Genomic DNA, 26,885 nt, shown 5'->3' with positions numbered 1-26,885 from the left:
TATGTAGCAGTGCCCACATAATGCACCAGTACCGAAAGTTCTTTGGATGGTTTTTTTTTTTTTAAAAAGTCCTAGGGCATAAAAAAAGTCGTCAAATGCTGTTCCGCAGAAAATGGCATGGCTTGAATGCGATTAGGTCTTTGTCAGACATTACATTAAGATAATTCATTCTCAGACCTTTTTTTCAAGATCCACCTTCTTCCTGCCTCTGGGTTTGACCAATTTTGTTAATTCAATTTTTAAAATTTTTTTTATATGTCTGAAACTCTGTTTATATTTAAATGTGTTGTTTCAACCTTCTGCTCCCTGGAAACGTCTATAGAAATTTAGCTAAATAGCATTAACATGATAAAATTTTATTTATTCGATATAAGTTTAATGTACATCGAAGCATTTGCAGGAGCATAAACATATCAACAAGAAAACTGATCACGGTTAACATTACAAACTCTTTGGCAATACATAAATAAAATTAAACTTATAACTATTTACAAAACTTATTCATATGGACTAGTGTATGGGAACTTTCGTCTTCTGCCAAAATTCAAACCAATCTGCAGAAAGAACAGTGACACCAATTGATGAGGGATGCATTTGTCCCATCCTAAATTACCACTTCCCCTAGACTTAAAAAAATAACCTTTTTAGTATTTTCACTGGATAAAATAAACACATCCCTCTCCCTAGATTTTGAAAAATGTGTTTTTCCCCTCCCAGAATTTTCATGATTTGGCCCCGCTGTGAAAGAAATGTATAAATTATTGTCCTTACTAGGCATGGTGTCAAGGTCACATATATTATTTCTATATAGCTCATTAATTAAAAAGTTTTACTCTTTTTTGTTGAGGAAACACTCTGGTAAAACACCTCGATAGTTGATTAATCTGTGTGGGTTATTTTAATAGGTTACAACTTTCCAACGTAAATATAAATGCAGACAAGTGTACCCGCCAGGGACGAGGGCTGATATTCGAAAAGAATTTTCATTGCGAAAAAGTTCTCCCTTCCCCTAAAAAATTAAATCAGTTTCTACCCCACTTCTATAGGTTCTTAAACATCGTCATGTATAGCTAAACTTATACATAGCCTTTGAAAAAGCTACGCAAATGAAAGTGTTCCAAATTTTTCTTTTGGAAGAGGTTGTTGAATAATGCTGAAGGCCGGAACAGCCTGTTGGAAAGGTGTGAAAACTAATGTAGTAGAAGCAGAAATTATTTTTTAATATTGCTCTTTTTACATAAGCTATTGGTACAGTATTAGCGCCTGCGAGAAGCTGATGACCAGATTTGATAATTGAAATACATTAGCTGTAAGAGTGGTAATTCAAAATTCCCTTTTTTAGAACAGGCTATTAAATTTGTTTGCTTAGTATACACACTCAAGAAAGGAACCAAATACAGAAAAGCTTTTTTGCTGTATATGCCTGATATTCATAAACAAAATCTGGTCTACAAAAGATTTAAGATATGATTTTTTAGAATTTGTTTTAATTTATTTTAGTTTAACTTGGTTGCATACGAAGGCATAAAGAAAAACTAGAATTTAAGTGTTGAAAAAATATTTGTTGAACTAAATGGGTTTTAAGAAATTTTTTAGCTAGATGATAAATAAAAATAAAAATAAGACAAAAGAAATTAACTACTATTATTGAACGTTAAAACTTGGCATAAATTGCTTTTTTTTATTATTAGACCAAAGATGTTTGTGAAGGTGTCAACTTAACTAGTCCTTCTTCTTTAAATGATGTGTTTCAGATGTAAATCGTCCTACATATGTGACGCTGATTTTTCATAGACCGGAAATATAGACCGCGATATTGCCCTGATGATGTATAATAAGGCTCATAAAGCATAAAGTTTTGGTCCATTTTTCTTACTATCTTGTTATAGGGTCAAGCAAGTTTTTAATGTGATATAAGCTATTTTTCTGAAAGATTGTAGAACAACCCAATTTCAAGGTTAATGAAGAGTTTGCAAGTTTCAGTTCATTCCAGGTGTGCGGCAAAACTGTATATGTATTAAACTTTCCCGGCTGTCGAAATTAACATTTCAATCGTGACCTTGACACGGTTTTGGCTGATCGACGAGGAGTGTATCCACATCGAGGAATCGTGCAGAAATGAGCGACTATGAAGTATTTTCGTGCATATATGAAGCATATTCTGGTTTAATCCGCTTTTGTTCTGATTCGGAGTCAGAATTATCACTATCGCTAAAGTCCTCGTCAGCATCATGCTGTCGTTTTGCTGTGGCCATTTCTGCAGCGTGGCGTTTGCGCCACTTTGTTCTCCTGTTTTGGAACCACACCTACAAGAAAATGCTAAGCTTAGAATATAAAATTAAATGAATAATATAATCTTGGACGCAGGCACGTACACGCGAAATTGTTTCGGGGGGGGGGACATCCTTCAAATCCCTTATTCTGTGAGAAGTATCAAAAAATTGTGGGAAACTAAAAAAAAATCATGAGATTCCCCTGCCAACTTGGACGTAACCACTTTCTGGACAGAAATTTTAGAGTCTGGCCGAAATTACTTTAAATTATCATTAATAAAAAAATGAAACAACCTCATTTTGGATAACAATACGATTTGCGACGGTTTAGTCTTAACCGGGTATTAAATTATTCATTAAGTATGGTCTAATTTAGCTTAAACGCGTTAGTGGAAAAAAGCCATTTTTTCAAAATGACACGACTGTATTTAGGATAATGATACACATATAAATTAACAATCAACATAAAGTATAGATTAATTAGTTTATTTTTAATTAATCTTAACCGCCCTTGACTTAATATTAAAAACTGATAATAAACCAGAACAGAAATAAAATAGTTTTAAATTGGAAGATCAAGCAACAAAAATAAATCTGAAAACTAAGTAAGCTAGCGCTGTAAGAACATGGATTTTTTTCCTAATATCTAACATAGACTGTACATATTACTTTCACCCTTAGTTTACAAACATCGGATGTAAACCACAATCAACACGAAGTATCAAGTCCAAATAAATCTGAAAAAATAGTGACGAAACCCTTTCTAGTCCCAATAAGCTGAAGAATCTGGTTTTTGTCCCGGGTTTTGTCCCTGCTCCCCTCCTTAGAATTTTTTTGTGTAGAAAAAACAATGGCAAAATGAGCTGTACTACTTTTTTTAGTTAATGGCTTTTTTTTTAAAAGCAGTATTTTAAAAGTATTTATACATCTACTTCGCATTTGGGCTTTGTATAAACATAATAGAAGTGAAAAAAACCTCGTAAACTTCTATTGAAATAAAATTCATTCGCACACATAAAGAAAAGGGTTTAATTTTGACCTTGAAAGAATTATTCCATTGACTGATTAGTAATTAAAAACATGTATTACACTTTAAATATGGAAAAAAATCCATAGTTTATGGATAGAATTAATACCAGAATGAATTCTTATATTAGATATCCAAATCATCTCAGCAAATATTTAATTTCCTAGGCCATATTTGCCAAGCAGCAGACTTCTTTTTCAACTTTTCTTTCTACAATCAAAAGTTTCGTATGATCCATAAAGTCGGAACAACGACGTATCAATTATGTTTAGAGTCTCATGGGTAGGACTTGACCGGAATTATAAGCAAGTTCGTATCATGACCTGCCTTTCTTCAAGCTATAAATTGCCTCTCAGATAGACTTATGGGATATTAGAACCAGCAACTAATTTATACAACTGCTGTTCTATGGAGACCATTCAAGAATAAAGGAAAAGTTTACGGCGAGAATATACTTTGGTGATATTAATTCCTCCTTGTTATTTCTCAGGGGTTGGTAACTTCAGTAGGAATGGCCCGCAATGTTTTTATTCTTTAGGCATTCATTGCCTAATAAGTTTTATATCATAACAAGCTAGCGTGGACATACGTAATATTAATATTAAACTGCGGTCAATGATAACAGGTCCTTATAAAAGTACAGTGACTTCATTTAACCCATTCCCCTGGAAGACATGGACTACTATCTATAAGATATTGTTACGTTTTGAGGTTGGGGGCAAGGCGCCCCAAAATCAGTTTATCTGTTTCTACTATTTTTTTTTTAATTCCTCCTCTAAACACAGAATATCGTGCCCCCTCGAAAAGAAATATCTAACTATATGCCTGGTTAACATCATTTCTTAGATATGCGTCAAACAGTTTGTGTTAACAAACTAAGTAAAAAGTTACTGTGGTATAGTAACCGAAATTTATTTTAAAAACGTATGTACACCAAAAGAATCTGCATCAACTGATGAATCCAAACATTAGAAATCTATTGATTTTAAGGCTACTTGTCAAAAGCTAATAGAATAAGAAAATTGTTATAGTTTTACACTAAGGCTGTAATGTACTCCCCCCCCCCCCACAAAAAAATAAAGTGGGACGATGTTGATGAAATTTATATCATGGACTTCAGCCTATCCGAGAGCCATAAAGTCGAAATTTCAAGCCCATATATGTGAAAATACGATTTTTTTTTTCCTCCAAAAAGTATTTCTTAAGAGAATCAAGTAGTGCTATTGTGCTGCCCCTAATTACCATTGGCTGTCAAAACAGCCAATCATGTAAATCCCACTCACATCCATATTGTCTCATATTCCTTAATGTAACTTCACCGACACTGAGAGTCTGGCTATCATACGTTCCCCGGTCTGAACTTACCATCAGATTCAGATTCTACCACTTGATAACAGACAAGAAAACATGAAAATGAGGTGAAATAAAAGAAACCCGGTAAAAGATATAAATGTGCCGATTTTTTATTGAAAGAGCCCGCACAGTGGCATTTTATCTGGGAATCAGCCAGTGGCGTAGATAGGGACGTAAGCTACAAACAGGGCAGTTGCAACCCTAAGACAGACAATAAATAAGAGTTAAATGTGTTTTTTGTAAAGAAAAAACTCTAGCACATAATCATAGTGACCTTTTCTTTTTATATGATTATCGCAACATACCTTCCAACATAGTAATTCTAATACTGCATCCATTACCATTAACTAAGAACGACAATTTTTGAAATATCGCAATCCAGGAATTTTTTCCCGGAAATCCAAACCTGCTGAAAAAGCCCCCCCCTCCCAACGGACAATTCTCCTGGAACATCTCCACATGCAAAATTTATTTTGTAAAGAGAAAGTAAGTGTAACAAAAATAATTTCGTATAGGAATTCTTTCAAATCCCCCAGTGTAAAATTTGCCCTGGAAAGTTTGGCTCCAGAAATTTCTCTCCCCATGGAAAATTCTCCCCATGGAAACTCACCTCAAGCACAACCCCTCCCCCGACAAGCGTCTGTGTGCTTTCCAATAACTAATACTATATGTAAACAATGGGCAAATTTCATAGCTTAGAGGCTTCTCCCTACAGGCTACGGGGGGTCATACTAACCCTAAAGACATTGTTATTGGGTCTTTCAACTACGCTGAAGAAAATGGCTATCAAAATTTTTGTCGGACAGCTTAAGGCGCGTAGGAGGGGGGCTAGTTGCCCTCCAATCTTTTCGTTCATTTAAAAAGGGCACTAGAACTTTTAATTTCCGTTTGACAGCTTAAGGCACGTAGGAGGGGGGCTAGTTGCCCTCCAATCTTTTCGGTCATTTAAAAAGGGCACTAGAACTTTTAATTTCTGTTTGAATGCACCCTCTCCCAATCTCCGAGGACCATTGGTTCGACACGATCATCCCCGGGGGAAAAAACACAAAAAAAAAGAAACAAGTAAAGACGCATCAGTGATCTTTCTTCTGACAAAAAATGCATAATTCAACACGTTTGTACACAGGAGTTCAACACTTCTACAGTTTCAGGGTTCTATGACACGCTCAATCTGATGGTGTAATTTTCATTAATATTCCTTGAATTTTAGAAGCTATTTTCCCCCTTTTTCTAAAATCAGGCAAAATTTTCTCAGGATCGTAGCTTTTGACGGGTAACACTAAACTTGATTAATTTTCTATATTTTGAATCAGCATACTAAGCTGAATCTTTTTCTGTATTTGTTGATAACAAAATTCTATTGATGTATCGACTGGTATCAAAATTCCATTTTTTAGTGTCGCTCCTTTATTACAGTTCAGTTCTTAACCATGAACTGTATGAAAATATTAATTTGAAAACAAACTTACGGAATCAAACAGTTCGTGGTAACGAACTGTAAGTAAGGAGCGACCCGGCTCAATAGTGACCGAAACTCTAAAAAACGGAATTTTGAAACCAATAGATACATCAAAAGAAGCAAATTTTAATGCTGATTTCAAATATATAAGTTTCTTCAAGTTTAGTCCTACCTATCAAAACTTAAGTGCCTGAGAAAATTTGCCTGATTTTCGCAAAAAGGAAGAAAAACCCCTAAAAATTATAGAACCTTAATAAAAATCACACCATCAGATTCAACGTATCAGAGAACCCTACTGTAGAGGTTTCAAGCTCCTATCTGCAAAAATGTGGAATTTTGTATTTTTTGCCAGAAGAGAGATCACGAATTTTTTTTTCCCCCAGGGGTGATCGTATTGACCCATTGTTCCTAGAATATCGTGGAAGGGCTCATTCAAACGGAAATTAAAAGTTCTAGTGCCCTTATTAACTAACCGAAAAAAATGGAGGGCAACTAGGCCCCCTCCCACGCTCATTTTCTTCCCAAAGTCACCCAATCAAAGTTTTGAGACAGCCATTTTGTTCAACATGGTCGAACATTTTTGAAGGGGGATTTTTCTGGTAGTGGGGGGAGGGGTCTGGGGGCTATGTGTGAGGATATTTCCATGGAGGAGGTTTTTATGGGGGAAGGAACATTGCTGTGAAGGGGGCGCCGGATTTTACAGCATTATTTAAAAAACGATCAGAAATTAAATAAAAAAAAACAAGTTTTTCAACTGCAAGTAAGGAGCAACATCAAAGCTTAAAACGAACAGAAATCATTACATATATGATTGGGTTTTCCCCCTAGTCAATACCTCGTTCTTTACGGCAAAGATTTTTTTTTCTTTCGTAAGAGCTATTTATTCTAATTAGCGGCCCTTGTGATTAAGGGGTCATTTTTAAAGAATTGGAACAAAATTCGAACTTTAGCCTAAAGAGCGAGTTATTGACTGGGGAGCGAACCTCTAATATACTTATTAAAAATATATGAATATAGAAGTTCGTTACGTAAGTTAATTCGTAAGTTCCGTATATTTATTACTAATAAAAACGTTCGTAAATAAAATTAAAGAACTTTCGAGAAAGCCATTTAACCAAATAAAAGTAAAATTGATATGCAATTTTTTTTAATTATTCATATACGGTGAGCCAAAATCAAAACCTGTGTTAATTCAAAAACGTTCAAAAATTAAATACAAAAAAGAAGTTTTTTTTAACTGAAAGTAAGGAGCGACATTAAAACTTAAAACGAGCAGAAATTATTCCGTATATGAAAGGGGCTGCCCCCTCCTCCACACCTCACTCTTTACGCTAAAGTTTGACTCTTTGTCACAACTCTATTTTTTAAAACAATAAAAAACTTTAGCGTAAAGAGTGAGGCGTTGAAAAGCACTAGAATACCGAATTTAAGTAAATGTGTTTAAAAATTCTCTCACTATCTCCCCAGATTTCAACCTTTACATTTGCTTTTTCGGCAATTCTAATTGCTTTGTACCTAAGAAACTAAGATCACTGCTTTAATAAGTCTTTAATAAGTTTTTGTTGAAAGGCTGTCAAAAAGGCATGACCGATTGAAAGCGATATTTGTTAGACTTACTGTTTACAACTGGCATTATCGTTGACGCCCTTTATGATTCAAGAGAATATCAAACATCTGTCGCACTAGAAAGCTCTGAGCTTTCTACCTAATAAAGCTGTAGTATATCTCTCAATCCCTGGCAAAACGATGGTAAAAATTATTTTATTACGAGGGAGAGTTCCGCCCAACAGTTTAGCCTAACGAAGAATCAATAAATATAATGAATTGCTACAACTTATGCCTTGAAGGAAATTCAAAGGCAGAAAGTAACGGCTAAATTAATGCCTGCAATCTGAAATAGATAGGACGGAGGTGAACTCTCACTAATATGAATTTTTATTCAATTCTAATATTTACGTAAACTTCAATGGATTAAGGAAAAAGAATATAGAAGAAAAAGAGGTAGTCTTGCATTATGCGGGCCTCTCGGGTTAACTGCTATAGAGTAGGCAATGATAAAACCCGTTTTTGACATGTTTACCGCTATAGACTAGGTAATGATAGCATGGTTTTTACTGCGTATACGATATTAAACTGTGTTTTTTGGGGTTTAGGGGGCGGGGGGAGGTACCTAGGTTAGATTAGGTTACGTATTTAATATATACTATGCTTTACCCCCCCCCCCTCCCCACCCCCTAATGTGCAAATATATAGCCCAAATTTGTTTCTATACTATATATATATTCATCCTATTTTATTTTATTTCATTAGCATTAACCAAACTTGACTTTTTAGAAAGGCCCGCATAAAACAAGAGTACCGAAAAAGAAATATAGGAATGGAAACTTTGGGAATAGAATTTCAGAGATTTTATACGATATTTCTGAAATAGAAATTCGGAATAGAAATTTCAGGTGCACGTTCACAGTTTACCGACAAGGATATGATAACAAAAACTCTAAGCGGTGGTATTGTTTTTATTTATTTTATTTTTATTTTTTTGGGCACTGAGAGATCACATTTTCGAAACTTTAGTTATTAGATACTTTTTGAAGACACTACTCTCATCAGTAACACTTTCTGTTTAAAACTGTAAAGACACTACCCTTTTCTAAACAGAGACAGGAAAATGCACATTTACTTCACAAATTCAATTAGAAATAACTAAATCATTATGAAATTGCATCTAAAAGACAAACAAGGCTAGTAACCAAAAAAGCAAGAATAGCAATGCAAAGCCAAGCAATTAAAAAGTAGCTTCCGATCTGATTTTATTTGTATTAATTACCTTTTTTGTTAGTCTTAACTGAACTTGCGTAAGCGAATGCCATTAGGACAATTTTATGGCTGGTTCAGATTTTAGTTTTCTCACTTTTTATTGTAAGTTGAATTTCATTTATTTTACTCTCCTGTTTTGCTGAGAGCAGCTATTAGATATGGTCTATAGTCGAAATATTCAGTTTGTTTTCTTCAGTAATACACCATGTTTTAAATTTCTTGATTAAAATACATTCCTTATGGTTTCTATGATGGAAAGGCAGTGTGGTCTTCTATGTTATTTTCTCTCTCGTTCTCCTCGCTCTTTTTCCTTTGAAGAAATGAAGTCACCAATAAATTACAAAGCCAACATACGCCTTCTGTTAAAATAGATTATAATTATTTATTTTGATTAGAAGTTAAACATATCCAAACAAGTTTTATCTTGAGGTTTACGATAACTCTCGCACCAAAATCAATAGCAAAACGAAACTTACTTTAACTTGTGACTCTGTCATTCCTAGTGCATATGCAAGTTTTGCCCGCTCAGGTCCAGCTAAATATTTAGTTTGCTCAAACGTCTTTTCTAAAGCGAATATTTGTTGACCACTAAACGTTGGTCGGGTATGTTTCTTCTTAGAACTCTCTCTATCAAGACCAGGAACTGAAAGACTACCCGCAGCTGCTGCTAGAAAACAGGAAATAGGACTTTCACGACTATAAGACTTGAGTTGATAAATAACTCTGGACTATCAAAAAATTGACATCAATGATAATTTGGCGATCCCCAAAAGGCCTGTTTTATCAAGAAAGCAGTCGTAGGAAATAAAAAAAAAGATGTTGTTTCCTTCTCTGTTTCTTTTCTTCTCTTGTTTGCTTCATTTTCATTCGTATATTTCCGGTTCAATTAGTGTAATTATTAACTTTTGTATCTCTGCTTACAGGTTAGCTGACCTTATAGAAATGGCTAATATCTTTGGTTTATTTTATACTGTATGAATTAACGAACTACCCTCAAAGCTATATACACATATATTATTAATTTAAAAAATAAACAGGGCACCATCCATATGCAATAAGAAAATAGTGATGAACCACACAATAAGAACCGAATATATCTCTATTTAATGCTGCGAAAATTGTGATGTAGATAAGATAATATGAACAGTTTAATCTTTGGTAAATCATAAACCGTGTCTTCTCAATTTTTTGTCAATAACTGTATAAATAAATTAGCCATAATAGGGAATCAAGCAGATGTTCCAACTGATAACCATCCTATTCCACTTTAATTAACTGATAAAAGAATTGAAACCACGGATGTACGCCGCAAAGTTCCACCTGTAAATCATAACTTTTATGTAGTAATTCCCCAGCTAAAAAAGAACTAATATTATTTCATGTTGATTAAAGGGTGTAACATCTCATATAAATGTTAAAAACGTTAAATGGGGTTTAATAGACACAGTGTTGGATAAAGAGCATCCGACATCAGGATTTATTGTACCCATTCATAGCTTTAGTTTATTACCGACGTTATTGCCAATGTTATGTCGGTGATAAGACTATTAAATGTAGCAGAAAAATAAGATGTGAAAAGATATAACAGCAATATAAGCCATCAAGAAGAATTCCTTAACTTGAAAATGTGCCTAGAAGACCTTCTTCATAACACAAAGTAATTTAAGAGTTTCGAAAAAATGAAAACTATTTTAGCATAAACACTACTCAGGGGCTTATAAAGGAAGGAGGATACCCCCTCGTTAAATCCAAGACTTTCTGGAATATTGCAGCGCTTTTTATTCAAATAATTAAATAAAATTCTTTTTATTACTATTGTCCCCTCTCCTTAAGACTTTTTAACGAATTGCAGCCAAATAGATGAAACTATACCTAAGGTAAATGAAATTACTGTAGCACTACAGTTTTTTTCAATTTTAATTCCTTTTAATTTTAAGGCAGTTTCCAAAGTTTTGCCACCCATGGTAAGTTGAAAGAAAATACTGTCTCCACCCGTAAAAATAGTTTCCTTACTAGGACAAATTCAAAGCTGAACCTTTCTTTTCAATGGAAAAAACCGTTTCTTTCAAACAGTTCGTGGTAACGAACTGTAAGTAAGGAGCGACCCGACTCAATGGTAACCGAAACTCTAAAAAACGGAATTTTGATACCAATAGATACATCAAAAGAATCAAATTTTAATTCTGATTTCAAATATATAAGTTTCATCAAGTTTAATCTTACCTATCAAAAGTTACGCGCAAGAGAAAATTTGGCTGATTTTTGAAAAAAGGGGAAAAGACCCCCTAAAAGTTAGAGAACCCTAATGGAAATCACACCGTCATATTCAGCGTATCAGAGAACCCTACTGTAGAGGTTTCAAGCTCCTATCTACAAAAATGTAGAATTTTCCATTTTTTGCCAGAAGAAAGATCACGGATGCGTGTTTATTTTTATTTTTATTTATTTTCTTTTCTTTTCCCCAGGGGTGATCGTATCGACCCAGTGGTCATAGAATATCGTGGGAGGGCTCATTCGAACGAAGATTAAAAGTTCTAGTGCCCTATTTAAGTGACCAAAAAAAAATTGAGGGTAACTAGGTCCCCTCCCACGCTCATTTTTTTCCAAAGTCACCCAATCAACATTTTGAGATAGCCATTTTGTTCAGCATGGTCGAAAATATTATAACTATGTCTTTTAGGATGACTTAACCCCTCGAATCCCCCAGGGGGAGGGCTGAAAGTTATGAACTTTACCCAATGTTAAAATATAGGTACCCGGTTATTGGTACCCGGCTCAATGGTAACCGAAACTCTAGAAAACGGTATTTTGATACAAATAGATACATCAAAAGAATCGGATTATAATGCTAATTTCAAATATATAAGTTTCATCAAGTTTAATCCTACCCATCAAAACTTACGCGCCTGAGAAAATTTGGCTGATTTTCGAAAAAAGCGGGAAAGACACCCTAAAAGCTATAGAACTTTAATGAAAATCACACCATCATATTCCGCGTATCAGAGAACCCTACTGCAGAGGTTTCATGATCCTATCTACAAAAATGTGGAATTTTGCATTTTTTGTCAGAAGAAAGATCACGGGTGCGTGTTTATTTGCTTTTAGTTTTTTTTTTCCAGGGGTGATTGTATCGACCCAGTGGTACTAGAATATCTTGGGAGGGCTCATTGGAATGGAAATTAAAAGTTCTAGTGCCTATTTTAACTGACCAAAAAAAATGGAGGGCAACTAGGCCCCATCCCACGCTCATTTTTTCCCAAAGTCACCTGATCGAAATTTTGTGATAGCCATTTTGTTCAGCATGTTCGAAAATATTATAAGTATGTCTTTTAGGACGACTTAATCCCCCGAAGTTCCCGGGAGGAGGGCTGAAAGTTATGAACTTTACCCAATGTTAACATATAGTGTTGGTTATTGGGAAGTATACAGTATAGACGTTTTCAGGGGAGATTTTTCCTGGTAGTGGGGGGGGGGTCGGGTTTTATGTGGGAGGATCTTTCCATGAAGGAAGTTTTCATGGGGGAAGGGACATTGCTATGAAGGGGACGCCGGACTTCCCAGCATTATTTAAAAAAAGATCAGAAATTAAATATAAAAAAAACACGTTTTTCAACTGCAACAGCATCAACATCAAAACTTTAAATGAACAGAAAATATTACATATATGATTGGGTTCACCCCCTAGTCAATACCTCACTCTTTAAGACAGAGATTTTTTAGTACTTTCATAAGAGCTATCTATTCTAATTAACGGCGTTTGTGATTAAGCGGTCAGTTTTAAAGAATCGGAACAAAATTTGAACTTTCGCTTAAAGAGCAAGGTATTGACTAGGGGGCGAACCCCCTAATATACGTATTGAAAATATATGAATATAGAAGTTCGTTACGTAAATTAATTCGTAAGTTACGTATATTTATTACTAATAAAAACGTTCGTAAATAAAATGAAACCAGTTTCGAGAAAGCCATTTAACCAAATAAAAGTAAATTAATATGAAAATTTTGTTTTAATTATTCATGTACTGTGAGCCAAGATCAAAACCTGCATTTATTCAAAAACGTTCAAAAATTAAATGAAAAAAACAAGTTTTTTAACTGAAAGTAAGGAGCGACATTAAAACTTAAAACGAACAGAAATTATTCCGTATATGAAAGGGGCTGTCCCCTCCTCAACGCCTTGCTCTTTACGCTAAAGTTTGACTTTCTCACGACTCTATTTTTTTTAAACAATAAAAAACTTTAGAGTAAAGAGCAAGGCGTTGAGGAGGGGACAGCCCCTTTCATATACGGAATAATTTCTGTTCGTTTTAAGTTTTAATGTCGCTCCTCACTTTCAGTTAAAAAAACTTGTTTTTTTTTATTTAATTTTAAAAAGGCTGAATGCCTCCCTAGAATATTCCTGTGTACATGCCTGTTACTTTTATAAGAGTGAGTTTAGCTTCATATAGTTGCATCATAAATAAGTTAAATATAGTTTCAGGGCTTGAGTCTGGTTTGACACTTGTAAAGCATGCTTAAATGTTTGAATTGAATTTGGATTTTGAAATATGTCTGATTATGTTTAATTTGATCATATTTTGATAATTTGTTTATGTTTAAAATTTATTTGAAATTGGCAACATCCGACAGATATCCAGTGGTGACTATGGGGTACCTGCTATACAATAAAATTCTAAGCATTAGAAAACAGGGGTGGTCCAAATACAAGAGACCCGCTTCAGCCAATTTTATCCCAGAACCACTTCATATGAAAGAGGTAGCCGTAGAAACTTTGGAGCGGGGTCTGTGATTGGAAATTGAAAGTTTTAGCGTCCTCTAAAAAAAAAGTCAAGAGTGGCTGGAGGGGAAAGAGCCCCTCCTCCCACGCCATTTTCATCTGCCCTTCTATTCAAAGACTTCCGATCAAAATTTTGAGATAGTCATTCTGTTCAAAATGGTCAAATAACAATGCCTCTAGGGAAGAAATTACTCCCCCCATAGTTCCTGAGTTAAGGGCTGTAAGTGACGCAATTTGCCAATTGTTTAAATAAAGGCTTTGTTTCTGCGAGGGAGGGAAGATCTGTTTGATCCTAGGTCTCCAAAGATGCTTAACGTAAAAACGGAAAAACTTTCAAGAAACGTTGAGTGGGATGTCGAACAACATCAAAACATACTATCATATCATACTATCGTATCAGGGGCGGATCCAGGATTTTTTTTTTAGGGGGAAGAGGCAAAATAGGTTGATCCAATAAAAAATTTAGGGGGGGGGGCAAAATAGGTATTGATCCGATAAACTTGCGTTATGAGCAGGATTAATCAACGCAAACTTGAGTTAACTAAGTAAATTCCACTACTTTAGACTACGCTAGGGGGGCGCCCTCTCGCCCCCTGGATCTGCCACTGATGTGTATGCTGGTTGCCAAAGGGGCAACCTATAGTCTCCGGAGCCAGGGCTGTAAATTGTGCAATTTGCCCATTGTTTACATTTAGGATTTTTGATTGGGAAAGAGGTTAATGTTTGATCTTGGGTGGGTCTAAAAAGGCTAAGGGTATTAAGGTGAAACTTCAGGAAATGGTGAAGGGTATGTCGAATTAGATCAAAAGACACAACGCATATATTTTATCCAATATATATTTCAATATTTCAGGGACGGCTAAAGGTATTGAAACCTTCACGGCTACTATTACTACTGTGACTACTTAAGACTGTGAATGTGAATACTTGGGAGTGCGACTACTCGAACCCTCTTAGCCCTAAGCCGAGCAGTAGTCATTGCTTTAGTTCAGATACAAATATAAGGGATACGTTTACACTGTGTATTACAAACTTATATAGATATTGAAACTAGTAGAATACACATTTTTGTTCAGCAACTGCACATTTTGGGCCTTATGTATCTAGGCGCATACATTTAGTACATTCTACGAATAACCTCTATTTCTAGAAGAAATATGATTTTATGCAGCTTTTTAAAAAAGCAATGTCTAGGCAACTTTTATGATTATTCATTAATTCTTCACTTATAAATATTATAGCCTACTTGTGGGGTCACTATACTTTTTGGGCCACTTAAAAATTACACATTGGATCTAGATACTATAAAAACCCTTATATAATCTAAATCCTTTTTTCAAAGTCATTATCTTTCGTAATTATGAATTGAGATGAATACAATGAGTTAGGCTACCAGAAAAATATTTCATACAATATATTTAGGACAAACAGGTCCAATTTAGGATTTAGTTTTAAATACTACAGAAAAACACTTGAAATATATGTAAAAAACAAATTTTTATTAATTCCTAATATATATCTCCTCAAATATGCTAGTTCTGAAAACTCAGTGAAAATTAATGCTAAACCACCAGAGGAAAATATTCCGGTGAATGGTTAATTCAAATAGTGATATTACAACACCATGTATATCTAACATTTAAAGGGTTACGTCTTACCTCCCGCCAGTCTTTCTCGCCATGCTTGTAAGCCAAGTTGTTGCAATCCTTGAAACCCGGCAGTCGACCAATACGCACCAAGTCCCACGGGGAAACCCAAAGGAAGGGATCCAGCAGGCGAGGAGTTTTGCTGAGATGCAGCTGACAGCCGGGGAAGAGGACGGTTCAACAAGTAATCAATGCTGTGAGGATTGTTACTTGGATGTGTCGTGACTAGACTCGGCAACGAAGACCCTCCTGAGATACCTGTTGCCTAATAGAAGGATAAGCTATTATTAATATTTTTAAGTATTACAACTTTGGGCTTTATAATACTTAAAATCCTACCCACAAGCATGATAAAAATAAACTTATTGTGACAAGGAGGATCCACTAAGACTATCATAAACGTGTATATGATTATACTTGGGGGAGAGGAAGGGACACCATTTCGAAGGAGACCTGATTATAAAATAAAGTATGCTAATTTTGTAAAACTGTAGTTAACTGTAAAATAAATCGTAACAATCTTACGATATTTTTGCAGGGGGTTGTTAATGGGTTATTCCTGCGTGAACCCCATCTTACTAAAATTTAATAGATAATTTGAGATTCTGTTTTCGCAAAAATCTAGATATTTAAAATTTGCTTTGTTTCTTTCAAGCATTAAACCACCCAGAATTTTTTTTTTGCGCCTACCCCAAGAATTTTGAATTTGTGATTCTATAATCAAGATCTTATAGTCACCCAATTTTTCCTTCGAGTCTCAACCATTGTACTATGATAACTAAAAAATATATATATTCCAAAAACACATACAACGTTTAACATCTAACGTTACAACAATAAAATGTTGAACAAATAAAGATTATCCTGAATATAAGGCAACTGCCCCGTTGATCTAAACTCTTTAAACTAAAATAAAAAAAAACAAGTTTTTTTTAACTAAAAGTAAGGACCGACGTTAAAACTTAAAACGAACAGAAATTATTCCGTATATGAAAGGGGCTGTCCCCTCCTCAACGCCTCGCTCTTTACGCTAAAGTTTAAAAAAAAAAGAGTTGTGAGAAAGTCAAACTTTAGCGTAAGCAGCGAGGTGTTGAGGAAGGGACAGCCCCTTTCATATAAGGAATAATTTCTATTTGTTTTAAGTTTTAACGTCGTTCCTTAATTTCAATTAAAAAAAAACTTGTTTTTTTTATTTAATTTTTGAAAGTTTTATAATTAATGCAGGTTTTGATTTTGGCTCACCGTACATGAATAATTAAAACAAAATTTGCATATTAATTTTACTTTTATTTGGTTAAATGGCTTTCTCGAAACTTGTTTAATTTTATTTACGAACGTTTTTATTAGTAATAAATATACGTAACTTACGAATTAACTTACGTAACGAAATTTTATATTCATACATTTTTAATACGTATATTAGGGGGTTCTTCCCCTAGTCAATACCTTGCTCTTTAAGCTATAATTCAAATTTTTTCCAATCCTTTGAAAATGACCTCTTAATCAAAAAGGCGGTTAATTAGAATAAATAGCTCTTATGAAAGTACTAAAAAATCTTTGGCTTAAAGACTGAGGTATTGACTAGGGGGTGAACCCAATAATTCACGTAATAATTTCTGTTCGCTTGCAGCTTTGATTCTGCTGATTACGTTCAGCTTAAAAAATTGTTTTTTTTTATTTAATTTCTGATCTTTTTTTAAATGGTGCTGGGAAATCCAGCGCCCGCGTCATAGCAATGCTTCTTCCCCCATGAAAATTTTCTTCATGGACAGATCCTCCCATATAACCCCCACCCAATCCCCCCAATCCCCCCCCCAAACCCACCCCCTTACCAGAAAAAATTCCCCTGAAAACGTCAGTATACTACCCAATAACCAATACTATATGTTAACATTGGGTAAAGTTCATAAATTTCTGCCCTACCCCCGAGGACTTCGGGGGATTAAGTCATCCTAAAAGACATAGTTATCATATTTTCGACCATGCTGAACAAAATGGCTATCTCAAAATCTTGATCGGGTGACTTTGGGAAAAAATTAGCGTGGGAGGCTAGCTGTCCTCCAATATTTTTGGTCACTTAAAAAGGGCACTAGAACTTTTAATTTCCGTTCCAATGAGCCCTCCCATGATATTCTAGGACCACTGGTTCGATACGATCACCACTGGAAAAAAAAACAACAAAAATAAACACGCATCCGTGATCCTTCTTCTGGCAAAAAATGCAAAATTCCACATTTTTGTAGATAGGAGCTTGAAACGTCTACAGTAGGGTTCTCTGATACGCTGAATATGATGGTGTGATTTTCATTAAGGTTCTATAGCTTTTTGGGGGTATTTCCCCCTTATTTTCGAAAATCAGAGAAATTTTCTTAGGCGCGTAACTTTTGATGGGTAGGACTAAACTTGATGAAACTTATATATTTGAAATCAGCATTAAAATGTGATTCTTTTGATGTATCTATTGGTATCAAAATCCCGTTTTCTAGAGTTTTGGTTACCATTGAGCCGGGTCGCTCCTTCGTTACAGTTCGTTACCACGAATTGTTTGAAAGTTCTATAGTCCTTTACTGAAAGTAATTTTTAGTAAACAGATAGAGTTAGCAGGTCATTACAATTGTTTTATTTACTAATTGCCTTTCAAAACCACTTAAGTAAAAAAAAATATTTTTTAAGCAAATACACATCCCAAAGCCCAGTGGCATCGTTGAGGGGGGAAGGGGGGGGGTTAGTCCCCCCATTTACTTGGAAAAAATGATAATTTTTTAAGTAGCTTTAAAAGTGTTGCTCGTTTTAAGTGTCAAATTTGCTCTTATTTTGAGAAGATAATATTTTTTAACTATTACATACTCATTTTTAACATAAGAAAAACGAGAAAAATAGCGATCCCTTACGCTTCGTAATATGTTCCATATTAATATTTTTCCAAATATACTGCCTTTGAAACCTTATCATCAAGTAAAATGTGAGCCTAGTAAATGACAAGATTGGAAAATGTTCTATTCTTTCTATTTCGCCTGATTTGCTCAGGTCAATTTTTTTTCCTGATATTTAAGGTGCTTTTACTTCCTAAAATGTATCATTTCAAGACTTGATTCTCTTGTTTCAAAACTTTCAAAAGTGGAAATAAATACACCCTCTACATCTGCAAATAGGACAGAAACGCAATCACTGAAGCGTAAGAATGCAGATATACAGAGGATATAATACACCGAATGAAAAAGAAATCATTGAAAAAGAAAATACGACCTAATGTTCCTTATTATTACATTTATACTATTATTAGATAGACCAAATCGGTTGTAGTCTGGTCATGGAATTTGGTAAAGGGAGATCCGCCCCAGGGATCAATTTTTTTTTAGTTTTTATTTCTAGTATTTAATTAAAACTCCAATTTTCTTATTTGTCATTAAAATGCCTAATAAGCGCTGATAACGTCCTATTCCTTGCGTTTTGGGTTCACATACTAACTCATAACTATTAAACTGCCTCTGTGTACAATACCATGCTGACTTCTATCTATTTTTGATTTTCTAGAATTTCTTTTAACCAGCTCGAAAAAAGGAACTGAAATAAATGTGCTAATAATTATGACTGAAATTAGTCGCATTTCACACAAAGCCAATACTACTTGTGGGACATTTATCTCTGCATCAGCATGCTGTACGAAATGTCTGCTGAGAATGGAATAAAGTGAATTTAAACAAAATATGTATATTTTTCTCACAAACTGGAAATTGTCTGTGCGCGTATAAGTGGTTTCAACCTATTCTTTCTTTCTATTGTTATCAGTTTTATCATGCGGCACTATGAGACCGTGCTTTTCTTGTGAAGGGAATTATAGACATAAAAACAATATTCAGTGTAACCCCCTCTGTAAATATACACCCACTTAACCCTGATTTACACAAGAAAAACTTTTGTGTAATTTTCATAGAATTCGTTTTTTAAAACAAAGATACAAAAGGGAAAGTAATTTTCAATAACTAGGGGTCAATTTTCCCTTCCAATTGCCATCCCTGGTAATTTTTAACTGATTTAAGGTTTCTGCCGCAATGCTGCCAAAATTTGTTCACATTTTCTGGATATTCTTTGTCAAACAATACCCAATGGATAAGTTAATAATTCTAACTTTATTCTTCGAATACTGTCAAATTTAAGGTACGGTCGCTATTTAAATACTGGGAATATGTCAGAATATAATGTTTAACAATCTGTGGTAATACTTTGACTTTTCCAGTATTTTTACTTCGACAGCGCAATTGCCCTGTCTATGATTTTTGTTTCAGCTTTGAAACGGCTGATATCAATGCTATTTACTGATATAAATTGGTGAACCCACAAACAAATCATTTTAATAAAAAATTATAAATAATATTTAAATAAAAATTGTATATTATAAGTTTAGTACAACAAATTAAAATCTTACAAATTCAAAATCCATTCGAAATTACGAGCAAATGAATAGGATGATACCCGGGGCTATTAGAATAGAGCTTGGTTAAATTATGAGATTGAGCATCTTATGCTAAGCGCGGGGGAAGTGGAGGGAGGATATGTACTGCAACACTATTGGTGAATCTGGTTGGAAAAAAGCCGAGTGTATATGACATTCGCCTTCACCCACCCGAAAGCTTGTTTACGATATACTACTGTCGTCTGCAGCAGCTCATTGCTGACAATTTTAGTAAAAACCGATCCCCAGTACTTATATTTATGATTGTTTCATGTGTATTTATTGTTTACTATGTGTTATATAGTACTTTGAAATTTAGAGGGAAACACCATTGTTAAATAGTTACTTTTCTTCACCGCCGATTGGATTGTACCTACCTTAAAAGCACCCACCATCCTCCCCCCCCCCCAATATAAATACTGTAGCTACACCCCTGCCTAAGTCGTTCCATCTTGAGCCACTGTGAAAGATGCTTTTATTTCATTCCCATTGCCCCTACGTTAAAGCATTCATTTCTGAAGTATTGAAAAAGGAATCCAAACTTTCGTGAAATCACACAAAATCATCTTTTGTGTAAGGGAGAAGCAGTCCCTTTACAAAAAGATGATTCCCGTTGGTCTTCAGTTTATATATATATATATATATATATATATATATATATATATATATATATATATATATATATATATATATATATATATATATATATACTCTTCCCAATGGAAGGTTTAATCAGCATTAGTCTCAACACCTATTCCAGAATGCTTTTGAAATCGGCATTTGAAATCACGCCATGGTTTGGCGTGATCCGTTTTGTTACTTAAAAAAAAAAAAATCCTAGATCATTAAAAACTAGTTGCAATGAGCCCTGTTTGGATAATCTAAGACAACTGGTTTCATACGATCATCCCTTGGGGAAAAAACAAAAACAAAAACGAAACAAAAAAAAACACCTATGTATTACCATTATTCTCTGGAAAAACGGAAAATTTTTACTTCTGTAAATAGTGGCTTCAAGAACGCATCCAGGATTTCTTCGGAGGGGAGGTTTACAAAAAATACCTTTAAAAACCGCACCAAAAAATCATTTATATTCACTGTTGTTATGTTTTTACAAGTCAGACAAATATTTCGGTGGGGTTGCCTCCCCCTGGATACGGCTTCGAGTGGCTATAGGGTTTTTATAAATGTTGAATATACGTGTGCGATTTCAACAAAATCAAAACAACATTTTTGTGGGTGTTGAAGCATTTTACAAAAAATAACCTAATTTTCATACCCTTATAGCTTTTAACGGGGAAATTTACAATTAAATGAGTTTGCATGCTTGGAATCAAAATAAGTAGTAGAACTTGTTGATGCATATTTTGCATCAAATTTTCTTCTTCTTTTGAGTTCTATTTTCCATTGATGACGATTACTCTATAGTTAAAGTTTGCTACTTTTTAGTTAAAGTAAACTATGTATACAAGCATGAACGCCACCAAGAAATTTCCCTGTTTTTCACGAATTTTGGGGCCGCTATGTTCATTAGCTGCAAGGGGAGCTCTCTGAATAACTTTCTTTTGCAGAGGTTGCCCCGCCCCCTTTTGATCAGGCTAGGATAAGATATGATAAAATTTATCCCTAACGAATTGTTTACCAACATTACATTGCACTAATACCTACAATGGCTCATGGCCTGTAAAGGAGGGGGAAGACACACGAGTCATTTGAACATTCACTCAGAGAAGAGAGAGAGAAAAAAAAAGCAATTTAAGTTCACTCAGCAAAAGCTGAAATAATGAAAAATAGATAAAAAAAAAACTCAATCAATGTTAGACACAAAAAAAAATTAAAGGAAAAGATTAAATTTCTAAGCAGTATTCTTTTTTTTCTTTTGAAGTTCCTAAGCGAGTGACACCTTGGAGCTGGTTCAGGCATCATGTTCCATTTAATGTGCCTTGTCATTACCTAGACCGTTACAGGTTTGACGACTTTACCGATGGAGTAAAAAGAAATTTTCAGCGTATATATATATATATATATATATATATATATATATATATATATATATATATATATATATATATATATATATATATATATATATATATATATATATATATATACATACATACATACATACATACATACATACATATACATACATACATACATACATAGACATACAGATAGACAGATACATACAGAGATATACATACATACATACATACATACATACATACATACATACATACATACATACATACATACATACATACATACATACATATATATATATATATATATATATATATATATATATATATATATCAAGGCGTATCCAGGGGGGGGGGGTTACCCGGTTTGACCCCCCCCCCGAAATTTTTGACCGAGTCGAAAATAAGTCGACAATATAATAAAACCTAGGTAAAAATCAGTAAAATTAGTCAAAAACTGAGCCAAAAGTTAGTAACCCCCCCCCCGAAAAAAAAAATCCTGGATCCGCCCTAGATATATAGATATATATATACATATATATACTATATATATATATATATATATATATATATATATATATATATATATATATATATATATATATATATATATATATATATATATATATATATATATATATATATATATATATATATATATATATATATATATATATATATATATATATATATGTATATTTAGCACATATATATTTAAAACGAGTTAGCACTTTATTCTATAGTCCAAGAGAAAGGTAACCATCGCCCTTGATTTCCATGAGGTGAAGTCAAATCTCAGGAAGGTTTAACTCCACCCTCCGAAATTTTGACGAAACGAAATATGCTCCTACATAGGATATATAGTTCTATATCAGGTTCTGCTAGCGTAAACGTTTACCTTTTTCTAAATATGATAGAAATTGAAAAAACAAACCTTAGATTTACCGAATAAGAGTAAGTGGTTAAAAAGTGTGTGTGTAACAGAATCCCCATCTAACTGAACCCCATGCAACAGAAACTATTTAACTAAACTTTTGTTCGACTCAAACCCTGTTTAACTCAACTCCCATTTAGCTTAACCCCATTTAGCTGAACCCCCGTTCCACCGAACCCTCATTTAACTCAGTCCTCGTTTAATTAAATCTAGATGTATCTCAGCCCTTTTCAACTCAACCCCCGTGTAACTCAACCCCCATTGAACTGAGCTCCATTTAACCGAACCATAATTCAACTGAACCCTCGGTCAAATGATACCGGTTAAACTCAACCCTTACTTAACTGAGCCCTCATGTAACACAACCTACGATAAAATCAAGCCCTGTTCGACTCAGCTCATTCCAAGGCCTAAGAATAAGCTTGAACTAGCGCTGAGTAGAACCTCAAAATTTGCTTCTCCCTTCGGTCATGGAGTCTCTAGTCTACGAATACACAATAACAAGATAAAATTTGAAAAAGGCTTTTTAGAGATATATGGAAGAAACCGAAGTTTTAGAGGCTTAAGAATTCCTACTGGAAAAAAGGTTCTAAAATAAGATTACGCCGGTAGCGACTATCAAGCGTAGGAGTAGCAGTGATTAGTTAATCAATCGTCTTTTTTTTGAACTTCCGGGTAGATTGTGGTATGTAGCATTAAAACCAGTTGCCAGTAAATGCACACCTTTTACGGGGTGGGGGGAATGAAGCCCTAACTCTGGGAACTTTTGATGGCTACCCATTTCGACGCCCCTGCGACGTTCCAGTGACCCACTGGTGCTGGAGAAAAAGAAGACTCGTTCTTTTTTAAAATTCACAAGAAAAAATTTTGGAACTAATTTTAGCATTAAGATGAAAGGAAATAGTATCTATCATTAAAGAATCAGCTTTGTATTTGAATGAGTTTTTTTCACTGGGTAGTTTTTCCAAAACTCTTTCTTTTACTTTTCACTTGTAAATGGGGCTGGGTAAGGGGAGTATCCAAAAGGGAATTTCAAATACCAGTTAGCGGGTTTTCGATCATGGAGATTTAAGGGGTAGACCTTTTATGGTACCAATCATTTATACTCTAGAAATGAAACTAAAATAATACTTTGATGCCATAAGGCATTTCATGACGGTGTTGTCATACCGAAATTATAAAAAGCTTGTTAATATAGGCATTAACTTTCAAATTATCATAAACAAATTTTTCCAATTTTTTGGTGCCCTATTAGTGCCGGAGAAATAAAAAATTAAAAAGCAAAAACTTTTCAGTGTTTTCATCTGTTTTTATAAATTCCTATACATTTGTTCCCGCACTTAAGTTGTACTATTAAGATAATTCTAAATAATATATATAATTCCTGAATCAGTATTAACCGCAAAATTTCTCTTACGACAAAGTTTTTTTTTAAACCTGTTTTAAGTTCTGATTGTTAGGGGCAATGGTGGTCTCTGTACTAGGTTGCAGTTATTGCTGCAACCATGAGATTCAAGTGTCTACGGGCCCTGTGCATAATAATTTTCGCAAATTTCAAATATAAGAGATAGAAGAATAAACTGTTATTTTTCAAAAGGGAGGATAGAGCCTTATGGCATTCAAGCAGCATAAAATAAAATATATAAAACAAACACTTGCAAAAGAATTAACCAATGAATCAAAACCATTTCATTCAAGTCAACTTCTATCACTTCCAACAAAATGGGCTGAATTATTTTTTAATATTGTTTATTTGAAAAGGGTTGAGCTTAATGGGGGATTGATCCAAACATGGTTGGGTTGATAAGTGGGTTTGAGTTGCTTGAAGATTGAGTTACATGAAGGTTGAATTGTGCGGGTGCTGAGTTGAAAGAGGGTTGAGTTAAACGCGGGTGGATTTACACGAGGTTTCAGTTAAACGGGTTCAGTTTCACGACGTTAAGATGAACAAGGGTTCAGTTGCATGGGATGGCATTGGACAGGGGTTGATTTTCTTAGGGGTTGAGTTGCACGATGCTACAGTTAAATGGGTTCAGTTGCACGGGAACTGGTTAAAAGTTAAGCTGAAAAAAAGAAAAAAGCAGAAAAAAAGAAAAATCTAATTTACTAATGAGAAAATATTAAATTAATCTGCAATACTTACAGGCTCTGTGCAAACTGAACCTTGGTGTGAAACGGGACTATCCCTGGCAGAATTAGGTGATATTGAAAATCCCGACGGGATTTGAGCATGTAATAACTGGGTCGCAGTGGGTGAAAATCCTGTTGGAAATGTGTCTCTTCCAAAAGATAACGCTCTCAAATGTTGCAAACTCTGACTTGCAATTGTTTGATTTGAAAGTAACTGATTCGCAAAATACATCTTACTCAAATCACTATGCGAACTAGGGAATTGTGACACACGTCCTGGTGGCGTAACCGTCCTTTCAAGTGGCGATGAGACCTTCGGTGATTCTTTTGGTAATAAAGGATTATCATAAGGTAAAAGTCTTGACCCAGAAACACTATCCATATATGCTATATTGAGCAAGTTCAACATAGAAGCACTACTTGTATTCGCGTTCTTTAAGTCTAACATGTCACAAAAACAGTTTATTACAGTTTGATGATTCTCCAACGACTTGGTTCTACTCAATGAAGTATCATATTGCTTCTCAAGGGATCTCTAAATAAGGAGGAGCAATTGTGCTTCATCACATTTTGATAGCTGCGCTATTCAAAGCTCACTGATTGGCTGATTTAATTTAAGGATCTACGGGTTCCCAGAATCTAATTGGCTAAATTGTTAGCACTGGATATTAAAGATCTAAGATCCATTGTTCATTCTAGATAGATATCCTGTCATGTATATAATATCGGCAATGGTATTTGTGAGAGAGCTTAACGTTTGTATAACTTTGACGGATTTTATGAGTGCAGATTATTAGTCTGATATGAGGACATGATTGATGGCTGAGTATTGTAAAGACCAAAATTAGCTTTCAAATTCAAAAAGTCGGGCAAAATCTCGGGAGACCGTTAGGAAAGCATATGAGTTGAATGAGTTTAAAACTAATTTGCTAAAGTTTGAATAATCAGAAGTGAACATGATCAGAGGAAATATATTAATAGACGATGCTGATAATGAGTATATGAATAATTACAACCCCTAGACTTTCAAATCGGTTTTAGTTACAGTAGAGTTTATTTAATTTTCCCCTCAATTTTTCCTTACAGGATTTAAGACTGTATGCTCAACTGCCACATGTCTCGTTTCTTTAATAAATCAAACAGTATTAACATTTTGATTAATAAATATCAGTATATGTATATTAAACTGACAGTGCACATTCATTTGTATTTTTTCAGTAAAGTGCAAATTATGTTCTGGCCTTGGGAAGGCATAGGGGTTTTGAGCCCTACTCATGTTAATTTCTGCTTGTTTTGAGTTTGACCCCGTTATTTATTGTAATTTCTGTTCGTTTCGGGTTTCATTCATTTATTGATCCTGATTTGTGGTAGTTTTATGCTTGGTAGATTATTTGATTCTATTTTGCTCATTTTTTGTTTAATAGAGTTCTTTACTTTTCTGTGAAAAACTTATTTTGTGGAAAAAGTTTTTTAATTAATTTCTGTTCGTTTATGTTGACATAGTCTTTCCAGGGAAAAAGAATTAATAGTTTAAACCTTTCCGTTTATTAAGACTTTATAGTTTGGCCTGCTATTTGTATGCTGGAGAATATGTTTCAGCAATTTTTAACAACACACACCCTTTTAAAAATCTTGACGCAAATAGTAGTGTTTAATTTAGTTTCTTACCTCCTCTAGTTGACCTGAAATAGAAAAGTTGATACCATTCACAAAAAAATCTGTTTACTTTCTTTGATAGCTTGGATACACTTACGCTATTTTGATTTGGTTAAATTTTAAGAACAGAATTAGCCCCGAAAGTTTGAACATAATACACTCAGCCGTTCTTGGGATACTGCTGAGATGCCTTATTGGGAATTAGCATTAACACAGTACATTTCGATTTAATCTTAAGGCAACATTTAGTTTTTAAATATAATGGGCAAATGGTAGGGTGGGCGTGGGAGGGGAATTATTTGCCCTCCAGTCACGTTCAGCTATTAAAAAGGGCTATTAAATTTTCAATCGAATGAGCCCTTTTCGAAGTTTCTATGA

At 34.3% G+C, this 26,885-nt stretch overlaps 1 protein-coding gene across 2 annotated transcripts; it reads right to left on the bottom strand.

Annotated features, from left to right (window-relative positions):
* Nucleotides 1-346: 346 nt before the first annotated feature.
* LOC148956626 (uncharacterized) lies at nt 347-25,327 on the bottom strand. Of its 2 annotated transcripts, none has more exons than XM_089095984.1 (4): nt 24,865-25,327; nt 15,365-15,617; nt 9,406-9,596; nt 347-2,306 (listed from the first exon to the last, which is right to left on the bottom strand). In XM_089095984.1, exons 1-4 carry the CDS (start codon nt 25,297-25,299, stop codon nt 2,127-2,129), a joined length of 1,059 nt encoding a protein of 352 aa, XP_088952110.1. In that variant the 5' UTR covers nt 25,300-25,327; the 3' UTR covers nt 347-2,126. The 2 variants fall into 2 exon arrangements, with proteins under 2 accessions (XP_088952110.1, XP_088952113.1); XM_089095987.1 differs by having other exon boundaries at nt 9,406-9,593.
* Nucleotides 25,328-26,885: the final 1,558 nt, after the last annotated feature.

Source organism: Artemia sp. Qi Xiang Cuo, chromosome 1 (genome assembly GCF_049724085.1).
Source record: "Artemia sp. Qi Xiang Cuo chromosome 1, ASM4972408v1, whole genome shotgun sequence".
Lineage (NCBI taxonomy): Eukaryota > Metazoa > Arthropoda > Branchiopoda > Anostraca > Artemiidae > Artemia > Artemia sp. Qi Xiang Cuo.
Note: the sequence above shows the minus strand (reverse complement) of the source record. Positions and strands in the feature narration are given on the sequence as shown.

Bases quoted from the DNA above. Each gene is read 5' to 3' on its own strand.
- LOC148956626 (XM_089095984.1), bottom strand. From the start codon at position 25,299: ATGTTAGACTTAAAGAACGCGAATACAAGTAGTGCTTCTATGTTGAAC. The intron at 15,618-24,864 runs GTAAGTATTGCA...TCCTTCTATTAG, and splicing joins GTTCAGTTTGCACAGAGCCT to GCAACAGGTATCTCAGGAGG. The intron at 2,307-9,405 runs GTAAGTTTCGTT...ATTTTCTTGTAG, and splicing joins TGACAGAGTCACAAGTTAAA to GTGTGGTTCCAAAACAGGAG.